Source organism: Bos grunniens, chromosome 6 (genome assembly GCF_055505025.1).
Source record: "Bos grunniens cultivar Pamir isolate PY7600 chromosome 6, Bosgru_T2T1.0, whole genome shotgun sequence".
NCBI lineage: Eukaryota > Metazoa > Chordata > Mammalia > Artiodactyla > Bovidae > Bos > Bos grunniens.
Genome location: NC_141170.1, coordinates 106,820,152 through 106,834,817, shown reverse-complemented (window position 1 = coordinate 106,834,817; position 14,666 = coordinate 106,820,152). Strand labels below are relative to the sequence as shown.

Genomic DNA, 14,666 nt, shown 5'->3' with positions numbered 1-14,666 from the left:
ACTTTGAAAGAACTCACAGTTGCATTATATTATCATTTGAACATTTAAAGATAAACTAGTCAATCCAAGGCATATATAACATGTTGGACTTTATTCAATTGATTTTTTAAAGTTATTTTTTTTATCTCAGTATAACTCTTTGTAATTTGATTCCAGGAATATTTTGATTTTTACACTAACCCTTTTTGCAAACTTTGTTTTCTCAGAATGTCTATATTTCCTATTCAAAAATTGTTTTGAACTTATATAACAAAACTATAGAATTAATCATTTTTAAGATGGCATGAACTAGTGGGCATATCTTGACCCAATTGAAAATTCATACACTTATGTAATAATATGGAGAAGAAAATGGCAACCTATTCCAGTATTCTTGCCTGGAGAATCCCATGACGGAGGAGCCTGGGGGGCTACAGTCCACGGGGTCGCAAAGAGTCTGACATGACTGAGTGACTTCACTCACTCACTCGTGTTATAATAACCATTCTCGGGGGGGGGGGGGGGGATAAAAGCCCTTGGCAAATATCCTTGGGAAGAGAACAAGGCCAGAAATCAACATATATTTAATTTTAATGTATAGAAAGGTTACCTCTATTTCTTATACTAAATTGTAAGTGAATGTAATTTTCTTAAAAAGAGACAGTGGGAAACATATGAAAGGATTCATTTCCTACTGTTCTTAGAAAAATGTAATCTTTCCTTAGCGCTAGCTAAAACACTTTCTAAAATGGCTTTTCAACAACAATATATTGTGATTCAGAGATGTTCTGTTTCTCTCTACAGAGATTTAACAGGTTTTGACAATCAAACAGGAGATTTTTATATAATTTTTATATGTATTTTTAGTACTTTCAAATCAGCTTGAAATAAATTATTCAGAAAAATGATTTAGGAGCTAATGTGAGGTCTTTCGGAGAAGGCAATGGCACCCCACTCCAGTACTTTTGCCTGGAAAATCCCAGGGACAGAGGAGCCTGGTGGGCTGCAGTCCAGGGGTCGCTAAGAGTCAGACACGACTGAGTGACTTCTTTCACTTTTCACTTTCATGCATTGAGGAAGGAAATGGCAACCCACTCCAGTGTTCTTGCCTGGAGAATCCCAGGGATGGGGGAGCCTGGTGGGTGGCCGTCTATGGGGTCACATAGAGTCGGACACGACTCAAACGACTTAGCAGCAGCAGCATCAGTGAGGTCTTTAGACCAAAAACAACAGTAACAGCAACAGCATATTACGAAACCAAACTTGAATCCCCTCACCTGGGTTCAGTAAAACCAATCTACTGATACTGGGTTGTGGTGAAGGAAAAAGTGTTTATTGCAGGGCCCCCAAGCAAGGAGTCCAGACAACTAATGCTCAAAAGACCCAAACTCCAAGATGAATATTCTTCTGATTGGTTGATGGTGATATAATCAGGAATCAACATCTTCAACCTTCTGATTCCAACTGGTCTGGGTTCTTTGTGCTTGTGGTCAACATATAGTTAACTTCTTCCACCTGGTGGGGGATTTCAGAATCTACAAAATAGCTAAAAGATAAAGCTCAGAATATTATTTATGGCCACTGAGGAGAAACTAAAGTTCTTTGACTTTGTTTAATGGCTAAGTTATTATTTTTTTCATACTTGAATGTTCTCCTTTGTTTCTACATTTTCTCACTTCTTTGATTAAATATATTCTTTGGAATTTGGGGAAGGCCTAGAAGGCAATGGCACCCTACTCCAGTACTCTTGCCTGGAAAATCCCATGGATGGATGAGCCTGGTGGGCTGCAGTCCATGGGGTCGCTAGGAGTCGGACACGACTGAGCGACTTCACTTTCACTTTTCACTTTCATGCATTGGAGAAGGAAATGGCAACCCAGTCCAGTGTTCTTGCCTGGAGAATCCCAGGGACAGAGGAGCCTGGTGGGCTGCCGTCTATGGGGTCGCACAGAGTCCGACACGACTAAAGTGACTTAGTGAAGTGAGAAGGGTATAGTTTTCCTACAAATAAGAAGCAGGAGAGGACATGAGAGTGTGGGAGTGGTGGGGAGGGGGGGCCTGGTCTGTCCTGAGAAGGCCCCATAGGATCCTTGTTGTTGTTATTTTTGAGTCACAAAGTCATGTCCGACAGCACATCAGGGCCTTTTCCAGCGATTGGCCTCTTCACATCAGGTGGCAAAGTATTGGAGCTTCAGCTTCAGCATCAATCTTTCCAGTGATATTCAGGGTTGATTTCCTTTAGGATTGACTGGTCTGATCTCTTTGCTGTCCAAGGCAATCTCAAGAGTCTTCTTCTCCAGCACCACAGTTGGAAAGCATCAATTCTTCGGCTCTCAGCCTTCTTGATGATCCAACTCTCACATTCATACATGACTACTAGAAAAGCTCCTCCGTCCATGGGATTTTCCAGGCAAGAGTACTGGAGTGGGTTGCCGTTGCCTTCTCCAAGAGAAAAACCATAGCTTTGACTATATGGACCTTTGTTGGAAAAGTGGTATCTCTTCTTTTTAATATGCTGTCTGGGTTTGTCATAGCTTTCCTTTCAAGGAGCAAGCATCTTTTAATTTCATGCTGCAGTCACTGTCCACAGTGATTTTGGAGCCCAAGAAAATAAAGTCTGTAACTGTTTCCATTGCTTCCCCATCTATTAACCATGAAGTGATGGGACCAGATGCCATGATCTTAGTTTATTGAATGTTGTGTTTTAAGCCAGATTTTTCACTTTCTTCTTTCACCCTTATCAAAAGGTAGTGTCTCTTTGCCTTCTGCCATTAGAATAGTATTATTTGTATATCTGAGATGGTTGATATTTCTCTCTGCAATCTTGATTCCAGCTTGTAATTCATCCAGTCCGGCATTCTGCATGATGCACTCTGCACATAAGTTACATAAGCAGGGTGACAAGCCTTGTCATACTACTTTCCCAATTTTGAACCAGTCCGTTGTTCTATGTCCGTGTCTAATTGTTGCTTCTTGAGCTGCACACAGGTTTCTTAAGAGACCGGTAAGATGGTCTGGCATTCTCATCTCTTTAAGAATTTTCCAGTTCCTTCTGATGCACACAATCAAAGGCTTTAGTGTAGTCAATGAAGCAGATTTTTTTTTCTGGAATTCTCTCGCTTTTTCTATGATCCAAAGGATGTTGGCAATTTAATCTCCGGTTCCTCTGCCTTTTCTAAATCCACGTTGTACATCTAGAAGCTCTCCATTCATGTACTGCTGAAGCTTAGCTTGAAAAATTTTGAGCATTGTCTTACTAGCATGTGAAATGTGCACAACCGTATGGTAGGATCCACAGAATCCTGCTTGTTTACAAACACTTAAATTTATATTCTTTACTTGATCATGTTAGTTTGGTGCATCATATAATTAATTGAATAATTAAAGTTTATTCAAATTAATTCTGTTATAAGAATTTTAAAAAGACTTTGAAATAAGTAATGAAATTTTAGTTTCAAAAGTACTGAAAGTGAAAATGTATTTCAGATGTTAAATGTGTAGCTAATTATGGCAGGACTTTTGGGTCAACAGGAGAAATACTGAATTGATCATATTTTATTTGGGGTAGCATTTATCTTAAAAGAAACATTATTTAATAGAAGAGTCATTGTTTTCTGTGGAATCTCTCTTTTATCCTGCACTGACACATTTTTTACTCTTTTGTTAGGTATCAGATACACACCGGACTTCAACATTCTATCATAAGACCTACCCAGCCCAACTGCTTACCTCTGGACAATGCAACCCTACCTCAGAAGCTGAAGGAGGTTGGATATTCAACACATATGGTTGGAAAATGGCACTTGGGTTTTTATAGAAAAGAATGTATGCCCACCAAGAGAGGATTTGATACCTTTTTTGGTTCCCTCTTGGGAAGTGGTGATTACTATACACACTACAAATGTGACAGTCCTGGAATGTGTGGCTACGACTTGTATGAAAATGACAATGCTGCCTGGGACTACGACAATGGCGTATACTCCACACAGATGTACACTCAGAGAGTGCAGCAAATCTTAGCTTCCCATGACCCCAGAAAGCCTATATTTTTATACATTGCCTACCAAGCTGTGCACTCTCCACTGCAAGCCCCTGGAAGGTATTTTGAACACTATAGATCCATTGTCAACATTAACAGACGCAGGTATGCTGCCATGCTTTCCTGCTTAGACGAAGCAATTAATAATGTGACCCTGGCTCTAAAGATGTACGGTTTCTACAACAACAGCATTATCATATACTCTTCAGATAACGGAGGTCAGCCCACAGCAGGAGGAAGCAACTGGCCCCTGAGAGGTAGCAAAGGAACCTACTGGGAAGGGGGGATCCGGGCTATTGGCTTCGTGCACAGCCCGCTCCTGAAAAACAAGGGCACCGTGTGTAAGGAGCTCGTGCACATCACTGACTGGTACCCCACTCTGATTTCACTGGCTGAGGGGCAGATTGATGAGAACATTCAACTGGATGGCTATGATGTCTGGGAGACCATAAGCGAAGGCCTTCGTTCTCCCCGTGTAGACATTCTGCACAACATTGACCCCATTTATACCAAGGCGAAAAATGGCTCTTGGGCTGCAGGCTATGGGATCTGGAACACTGCCATTCAGTCTGCTATCAGGGTGAAACACTGGAAATTGCTCACAGGGAACCCAGGATATAGTGACTGGGTGCCCCCTCAGTCTTTCAGCAACCTGGGGCCAAACCGGTGGCACAATGAGCGAATTACCTTGTCAACGGGAAAAAGCGTGTGGCTGTTCAACATTACAGCCGACCCCTATGAGAGAGTAGACCTTTCCAACAGGTATCCCGGGATCGTAAAGCAGCTCCTCCGGAGGCTTTCCCAGTTCAACAAAACTGCAGTACCTGTCAGGTACCCCCCGAAAGACCCCAGAAGTAACCCTCGGCTCAATGGAGGAGTCTGGGGGCCATGGTATAAAGAGGAAAGCAAGAAACAGAAGCCAAGCAAAAAGAAGGCTGAGAAAAAGCAGAAGAAAAGTAAGACGAAAAAGAAACAGCAGAAAGAGCACTCATTTCCAAACTGCCATTCAGGGATTTCTCGTGGATAAGTAAAAATTTTTTTCTTGTCTTCAGTTCAGTTCAGCTCGGTCACTCAGTCGTGTCCGACTCGTTGCGACCCCATGGACTGCAGCACGCCAGGCTTCCCTGTCCATCACCAACTCCCGGTGCCTACTCAAACTCATGTCCATCGAGTCTGTGATGCCATCCAGCCATCTCATCCTCTCTCATCCCCTTCTCCTTCTGCCTTCAATCTTGCCCATCATCAGGGTCTTTTCAAATGAGTCAGTTCTTTGCCTCAGGCCAAAGTATTGGAGTTTCAGCTTCAGCATCAGGCCTTCCAATGACTATTCAGGACTGATTTCCTTTAGGATGGACTGGTTGGATCTCCTTGCAGTCCAAGAGACTCTCAAGAGTCTTCTCCAACACCACAGTTCAAAAGCATCCATTCTTCAGCACTCAGCTTTCTTTATAGTCCCAACTCTCACATTCATCCATACATGACTACTGGAAAAACCATAGCTTTGACTAGACGGATCTTTGTTGGATCCATTGGATTTTTGTTGGATCTTTGTCGGATTTTTCCTCTCTGGTTAAATTTAAATCAGTGCCAGGTTTTTCACCAGTTTCTAGGTGAACCAGCAAATTTGACTCAATAGGATCCCTGCCATCAGCACCAGACAGTTTTCATATTGTGCTACTCCAGAGACTTCTGCCAGCTGGAAAACTTGTGCTCAAAGCTAAAGGTGCTACTCTTGGGAGCCACGCTTAAAGCAGAATGGAGATGTTTGTTTCTCTTGCTCCTTTATGAAAGGTGGTCTGTGATGAGTTCAACTGTTGTGCTTCCGTCAGTTGACCAAACACTATGTTTTAAATTATATCATTAACTTTAACCGGCAATTGATGGACATGCTAATTTAATGGAAGTTACAGGGTAACATGATTAAAAACCACCTTTGATAAGTCTAGTCAAAAGTTGTATCACCTCAAAGGCCTTGAAAAATGCTCTTTTCTTAGTGAATTTTTGTATTTCTATCACAGGACACTTGGGTTTTTTATGAATTCTATTTCATACATCATTTCCTTTCCTGTGAAAATAAGCTGTTTTTCTCACATGTGAACAGCTTGCACCTCACTTTAACATGCATGAGAGAATGGCAAATAAGAATGTTTCAGCACACTGCCAAAACGTGAATGTAACTATTTTCTAAACACTTTAATAGAGTGATGTTTCAACACAAAGTACATAATTTATTTTTACAGAAGAAATATTAATTATTTTGTTTTCATAAAAAGTTATACAAATGAATTTTAATTATTTTATTTTATTTTCTATGTACCATTATAAGAATTTTATTTCATATTGTCAAGATTATCAAGCACTGTAATACTACAAATTGTGTGTGAATTTGTAGAATATAAAATTAAAAAATTATAAACATCATTGTTCAACCATTATTGTGAATGTAAGAAGATGAATATATTCCTTACAAATTGCTTGGAAATTCAGTGTTTGTATAGAATTGAGAGACAGCTCTATTGTTTCTATCATAAACACTTTATTTATGTATCTTAATTATTAAAATGACATATTTTTTAGCACCAGAAAATTGTGTGGCTTTTCTGATTTAATGTCTCTATAGAATTACATTAGTCATTTTAACAAACAAAAGTCTTTACCAATAGGCAAATGAAAGTATGATATGCTAACAAACATAGTAACATAAAATGGATTTTGCAAATAGGCGGTGTTTACACCTGGTTATTGCATGGAGAAGAGTATTCTCTTGTTAATAAATACAATTTATAATGACCCTACTCTTACACCAAGTGACCATGGTGGGAAGATACAAAGAAGTGAAAATATGGCTCCTACCTAGAGTAGTTAAACATCTGGTTTGAAACTCACACATGCAGACATCATGAGGCGGCTTAAAGGAGCACGATCTGTAGTGAAGTTTATCATGAGTGATCAGTGAGGACAAGTTGGTGTGGTCCCTGTCAGCCCCGGAGTTGTCTTTAAGGTGCTTTCTCCTAATACTGCCTGTAAGTCTGAAAGTGTTTACACTTGAAAAATCTGGAGTTAGAACCATGATGTGTGATATTACAACTGTGATTAAAGACATGTAAGCAAATTTTTTGTTTGTTTCTTGAGGTAACAATGGAATTTTACTCAGCCATAAAAAAAAATGAAATAATGCCATTTGCAATAACATGGACAAACCTAGAGATTGTCATACTGAGTGAAGTGCATTAGACAGAGTCATATCACGTTGCTTGTATATGGAGTCTTAAAGCATGGTACAAATGAATTTATTGCAAAACAGAAATAGAGTCACAATGTAGGAAAAAACTTAGGGTTACCAAGGGGGAAACAGCAAGGGGAGGGGTAAATTGGAAGACTGGGATTGACATATATACACTACTATGTATAAAACAGATAACCAGTGAGGACCTACTGTATAGCAGAGGGAACTCTACTCATACTTTGTGATGACCTATATGGGGAAAAAGATCTAAAAAAGAACAGATATATGTTTATGTATAATTGATTCACTTTGCTGTACAGCAGAAACTAACATAACTTTGTAAAACAATTGTACTCCAATAAAAATCAATTTTAAAAAAAGAAATGTATGAGGTGATATTGTTGTTGTTTTAATGTCACTTAAGTCATGTCTGACTCTTTGAGACTCCATAGACTGTAGCCCGCCAGGCTCCTCTGTCCATGGAATTTCCCAGGCAAGAATACTAGAGTTTCTTGCCATTCCTTCTCCATGGGATCTTCCCAACCCAGGGATCGAACCTATGTCTCTTGCGGCTCCTGCATTGGCAGGCAGATTCTTTACCACTGAGCTGCCTGGAAAGCCCCTGAGTTGGTATGGTCAGTTCAGTTCAGTCACTCAGTTGTGTTCAGCTCTTTCTGACCCCATGGACTGTAGTATGCCAGGCGTCCCTGTCCATCACCAACTCCCGGAGTTCACTCAGACTCACGTCCATTGAGTCGGTGATGCCATCCAACCATCTCATCCTCTGTCGTCCCCTTCTTCTGGTCTCAATCTTTCCCAGCATCAGGGTCTTTTCAAATGAGTCAGTTCTTTGCATCAAGTGGCCAAAGTATCAGAGTTTCAGCTTCAGCATCAGTCCTTTCAATGAATGTTCAGGACTTATTTCCTTTAGGATGGACTGGTTGGATCTCCTTGCTGTCCAAGGGACTCTCAAGGGACTCTCAAGGGACTCTCAAGGTGGTATGGTAGCATACTATTAAATGTGTTTATATCAGAATTCAAAAGACAGCTTCTGACAGTCTTTGGAAATATATAAAAGAATTGATAGACTTGCCAAAATTACTAAAATGGACAATAATACAACTTTTAAAATTTTTAATTTTTCATGAAAATATATATATATTTCCATTTTATTATGTAGAATAAAGTACTATTTGAGTTTGTGCTTTGTCAACTGAATATTTAAATGAGTCTTAAAAATCAAAGGCATGCTGTCAGTGTTTTCCTTTCTTAGTGGCACATAAATTAATGAGTTGTCTTAAAATAGATGGTATCTTATAACATCAAAGATAGAGTTATTATTACATTAAAAAAGAGTTCTGAGAAAAAACAAGTTTGGGAAATGTGAAGTTAAACAAGGTTAAAGGGGTCCATTTATGCAGACTTTCTTACAGTTTTTAAAATCCTAGCTTGCCGTGTAAACCTCTAACAGAAGGCAGTTTTTATATAATGTTTTCTAATTTACTTCATCATAAAACCCTTGTCTATAGCAACTTACATAGGACTAGACAAAGTGTGAAACAGACTTTGGAAATTTTTAGTGTAAGCATAGAATCTTCTAGAAGTCCCAAGCAAGACATAAAGGAGCAAAAGGCAAATTAGGATCATAAAAATTGCTCACATTTGAGCCCAGTGGGTATTATGTAATATGGTGGGATTTTAAATTCTCTATAAATGACCATAACTTTCGCAAGGAGAATAACCCACAGTTTTCTACCTGGAAATGATTTCAATGATGTTCACTCTTTTTTTTTAACTAATTTTTACTAGAATGTAGTTGCTTTAAGATGTTGTGGTAGTTTCTGCTGTACAGCAAAGTGAATCATCCACACATAGACGTATATCCCCTCCCTTTGGGCTTCCTGTTGGTTCAGGTTGCCACAGTGCATTAAATAGAATTCCCTGTGCTATACAGGATGTTCTCATTAGTTTTGTTTTAACATAGTATCAACAGTGTTTGCATGTCAATCCCAGCCCCACAATTCCTCCTATTCTGCCCTTTCCCCCTTGGTATCCATATATTTGTTCTTCATCATCTCTACCATTTTTCTGGATTCCACAAGTTCACTGTTTTTAAGAGAGTACCCATCCCCTACACGTGACTCTGGGTAGGCTGTGATTTAGAAGTCTATGTCTTGCCCTTAAGGAACTAAAATCTAATATAGTAGTCATGTATAAGTAATGAACAGAAATGTTTCCAAAATGTTTCAACAAATCACTAGGTGTTTCAGGATATCCAGGGAGAAAAATACTGTGCACTTGACTTCTACGCCATAAGCATTAAAACTATGATCATATGGGGCATTTATTTGCAGGTGTCATTTTCCTGAACTCTGATTCTTAGGTTGTACTTCTAGAGTTGCCTGTGGCTTTTCCAAGTGTAGATGGCACCTCTTTAAAACCTCTGATCCTTTTATTAGGATAACAAAGGAAACTCCTGGATTGAAATATAAGTATCCCCCTAGCTTTGTCAGAAAATAAATGGTGGATGTGGCTTATGTGTCTTGTATAGGAAAGGATCAAAATCATTTTATTCAAATAAAAATCAAAACTCTGTGGTACATTTCAATCACTGAAAGAATCCACACCAGGACTGTCAAGTCTTGTTTCATTTACATACTTTTCTTTCACTTTTCCCTTTTAAAAATCTTTAGAAGAGAAGCTGTCCCTTCGATAGTTGGATGAGTAGATAGTACATTTGATATTGTTGATATTTCTCTCTGCAATCCTGATTGCAGCTTGTCATTCATCCAGCCTGGCATTTTGCATGATGCACTCTGCACATAAGTTAGATAAGCAGGGTGACAAGCCTTGTCATACTACTTTCCCAATTTTGAACCAGTCTGTTGTTCTATATCCATGTCTAATTTTTGCTTCTTGACCTGCATTTGATATTCCAAGGTACATGAATTTGGCATCAGAATTAGTTTCTTAAGCATTTTATTCCCAGGATTCTTCGGTATGTACATTGTGAATTTGTCAGTAGCCATCAGAATGTGTGTTATTGGCAGGAATAAACTGGCTTGCTAAAAGTAGCAAACAGAATTCTTTTGTCAGAAGTTAATAACTTCATTGATTCCTTTTAGTGCAATCACTTACTAAAATTCATTCATGCAATAAGTTTTTATTAAATCCTACTGCCTGCTTGTTAGGCAATATTGGTGCTTGAGATTCATCAGTGAACAAAATAAGTAAAACTTCTTATTGCTTGTGCAGGTGACTGTCTAGCCCAGCAACACAGATAATAAATAATAAACATAAGTAATAAGTAAATTACATTCTACATAAAGTAGTGTGAAAAAGAGAGAGTAGATCAGGATAGGGGGAGGAATTATTTAACACCGGGTATATCCATCCATTTATTCAACACTTGGTAAGTGCCACATCTAATGATACACACTGGGATATGGTGACAAGCAACACAGGGAAGAGTCCCTGTCTTCAGGAAGTGTATGTCTATGCTCCTGGGAGACACAGCCGTCTCCCAGCAAGTGTATGTCTATGCTCCTGGGAGACACAGCTGTCAGTCAAATAAACAAACACCCTCCTCTCCACTCTCTTCCCCTACTTGCTCTTTCAGCATAGACTTTTCACCCTTTAATATATTTCATACTTTACTCACATATTTTATTTCTTCTCTAGCTTATTTAGAAAAGTAGTTTATCTCTACTCTCCATCTGTATGGCCAGTATGTAAAACAATGCCTGGCTCCTGGTCAACATTCAATATAGATCTATTTTTTTTGAGTGAATTGATAAAATAATTACAAAAAAAAACCACGTCAACTACATTTGCTTGGGTTTCCACTTCCATTGTCGGGTAGGAATTTCAGTGTTGAAAAACAGAACTAGTCATCCCTAATACTCTAATACCATTCCTCACAATAATAGCAATGATATAAAATGCAAAAGTGTCTATCTAGCATTAGAGAAAACTAACTTAATAATGTATAGCTAAGGAACAGAATAGTACAGCAAAAACCAAGCAAAATCACAAAAAGTTGAGAGTATATTTTATCTTTATTATCTAACAGGGCAGAACATAATTATTGTAATACTACTTTGAAAATAACAGAATACAGTAGTTTAAATGAGAGTTTTCAGAAAGGAGAAGTAGAGACTTAAATTATGAATAATTTTTGTAGCAAGTCATAAAAGAGAAAATATAAATGGCGAATAAACCTTTGTTTCTTCATAGAATTATGAAGCAAAATGGACTATATCTCACATCCTTGGGTATCTTAAGAAACGCTCCAGTTTGGCAGAGGAAGAATTGTGCTTCTTTAAAGGTAAGTTTTTCTTACGTATTTTATTGGTTGTAGCATTTCTGTGGAGTCCATTGATTCGCTGATTAGACTGACAATATGAAACACATGACAGCCAGTGCTGTCGTTGGGAATCAGGCAAACTTGAACACATATACTTACCTTTCCATTTCATATCTATGATTAGAAATTTCCTTCCCCTCTCAAACTTTGTACAATCCTATACTATTCTTTTTCAATTGGGTTATGCAACTTTGAATAAAGTCAATCTTAACAAATGAAAAGGTGTAAGAAAATAACAAATGCTTATTAAAAATATCTATCTATTCACTCTTTGCAGAAATCCTTTAGCTGTTAATCCTTTAGCTTTCTCCACTTATTAGTGGAGAAAGTGAAAGTGTTAGTTGCTCAGTGGTTTCCGACTCTGCAGCCCCGTGAACCGTACACACCAGGCTCCTCTACCCATGGAATTCTCCAAGCAAGAATACTGGAGTGGGTTGCCATTCCTTTTTCCAGGGGATCTTCCTGACCCAAGGATTGAACCCCGGTCTCCCACACTGCAGGGCAGATTCTTTACCATCTGAGCCACCAAGGAAGCCTATAGTATCTTATCTAATGAACCAAATAGAAATAAAATTTAGAATAAACGTCCAAAAACAATTTTCAACATGACATATTAATTTCTCTGGAAACAATACTTTAAGAATTAAAGTCTATTCAGCCTTAAGAGATGTGAATGACTGGGGAGTAATTTCAATTGAAATCTAAATTCTAAACAACTGTGGGAAAGAATGTTTTTATAACCAAGGTTAAAAAAGTAAAGCAAAACTTGGATTTTACTTAATTATCTGAAACTATATTCTTATGTCACCACCACCAGAACTTCCAGAGGCTCCTTTTCAGCAAAAATAATGGCAAAACTCATTAGTCATAGACTCATTTTGTCTCTAATATGTGTCCCACTAACATCCCTCTATTTTAAGGTTTTCCTGATTGGAATAATCAATCCCCTCTAGCACCTAGAAGGTAGGGAATTATCGCATATAACAGCCACATTATCTACTACTCATTCAGACTTAACAGCAACAAAATGTAGCCGTTCAGACCAGGTCATTCCAAAACATGCCTCATATTGGAATGTTAGTTATTTTGACTTAAAGTCACTTTAAAAGCAGCAGATCAAGCAGGACACTTTGGTCTTCCTTTTTTCTTCTGGAAAGGAGACAAAAATCGCAGGTGAAAGTAATCTTCTCTGTATCAGGAGGAAAGAAGACATTCTTATCACCAGAGATGGGAAGTTAAGGCTGAGAGAAATCGGTACCAATGAGCTTGTTAAACCAATCCTCATCTTCCTCATCACATTTCCACAAATCACTGTGCTAGCCCAAACCCCTTTGCCTTGTCACGTCTTCACAGTTTACTATCCTTTGTCCATCCCAAGCCATAAGCTCTAATTGCTTCTTTGGGTCTTCATTTTCCTGGGAAGGTGCCCATGTACATGTAAAAATAAAATATAGTCTTTTTATTAAATTTGTTTTTCTCTTCTTCAATTTTTGTTCAGAGCTGTAAGAGTTAACTTAGCATTTCAAAGGTCACACGAAGCTATCATCTTCCTGCAGGGAGGAGTTTGAAGTGACTGTGTAGGTAGGGAGGATAAGTGGAGAGGTTCTCCCCTCCTTTTTTCCTTGGACTCTGTGCTTGCGCACTTCCCAGCACCTGGACTGTCGCTGGACTGTTTCTTCCTGTCCTTTCACATAGAACCATGGCTCCACATGTTACATTCATGGTACTTTTATTATCCATCTCCGAGTCCCACACCCTTTCCTGCCCTAGAACTAGGCACATAGATGCCTGTGTCCAAAAGATTGTTATTTGAATCCGTCCCATCCTGAAGTTTCCTGGCATAAAGGGATGCGTGTGTAGAGCTACCAGCCAGTTGATTAGTCGCTACGTCATGCCTGACTGTTTGCAACCCCATGGATTGTAGCTTGCCAGGCTCCTCCATCCATGGGATTTTTCAGGCAAGAATACTGGAGTGGCCTGCCATCTCCAGAGGATCTTCCTGACTCAGGGATCAACCCTGCATCTCCTGTATTAGCAGGTGGATTCTTTACCACTGAGCCACCTGGGAAGCTCTCCCTTGCCCAAAAGAGAGAGAGTAAAACCCAACAGCACCATTTAGACTGTTTGTCTCAATCCTACCTCCCAGTCCTTGGGGAGCAAATGTCTTTCAGTCCTTTCAACCTGTCGGCTACTGGTTTCTGTGACCTTCTTTCAAATCCTGTCAGCCTATGGGGATCTCCTCTGTCTCTCTCAGCAAATCATGTTTCAAACAGGAACCCATCCTTGTCAGCAAAACTGATATATTTTTACTCCCTATATTTCTTCATTGTCATCCAGAAAGCAACCATGAAGCTTCCAGAGGAGAGATCAGTCGTCATTTTCATTACTGACTATAGTGACTGCACCAGTTGCCTTCCTTCAGGTTACCAGATTCTGTGTTTCCCAAACTGCAGTTCTTGATGTTGCTAAACCTGGACTCGGGTCCACTCATCAAAAGTGCAGCAAAGCCAACCTACTGACAATGGGTTGTGTTGAAGAAAAGTATAGCTTATTTGTAGGGCACTATTAAGGCAGAAAGTGAAGAGGAACTAAAAAGCCTCTTGATGAAAGTGAAAGTGGAGAGTGAAAAAGTTGGCTTAAAGCTCAACATTTAGAAAACGAAGATCATGGCATCCGGTCCCATCACTTCATGGGAAATAGATGGGGAAACAGTGTCAGACTTTATTTTTGGGGGCTCCAAAATCACTGTAGATGGTGACTGCAGCCATGAAATTAAAAGACACTTACTCCTTGGAAGGAAAGTTATGACCAACCTAGATAGCATATTGAAAAACAGAGACATTACTTTGCCAACAAAGGTTTGTCTAGTCAAGGCTATGGTTTTTCCAGTGGTCATGTACAGATGTGAGAGTTGGACTGTGAAGAAAGCTGAGTGCCGAAAAATTGATGCTTTTGAACTGAGGTGTTGGAGAAGACTTTTGAGAGTCCCTTGGACTGCAAGGAGATCCAACCAGTCCATTCGAAAGGAGATCAGTCCTGGGTGTTCTTTGGAAGGA

General features: G+C 39.2%; 1 protein-coding gene across 6 annotated transcripts in view; it reads left to right on the top strand.

Moving 5' to 3' along the window:
• The window catches only part of ARSJ (arylsulfatase family member J), an 88,094-nt gene extending 80,466 nt beyond the window's left edge, over positions 1-7,628 (top strand). For all 6 annotated transcript variants that reach the window (XM_086407200.1, XM_086407204.1, XM_086407201.1 and 3 more), the window contains one exon: positions 3,647-7,628. In XM_086407200.1, the coding sequence (XP_086263326.1) occupies positions 3,647-5,045 (1,399 nt within the window). In that variant the 3' untranslated portion in view covers positions 5,046-7,628. The remainder of the gene's footprint in view (positions 1-3,646) is intronic.
• Positions 7,629-14,666: the final 7,038 nt, after the last annotated feature.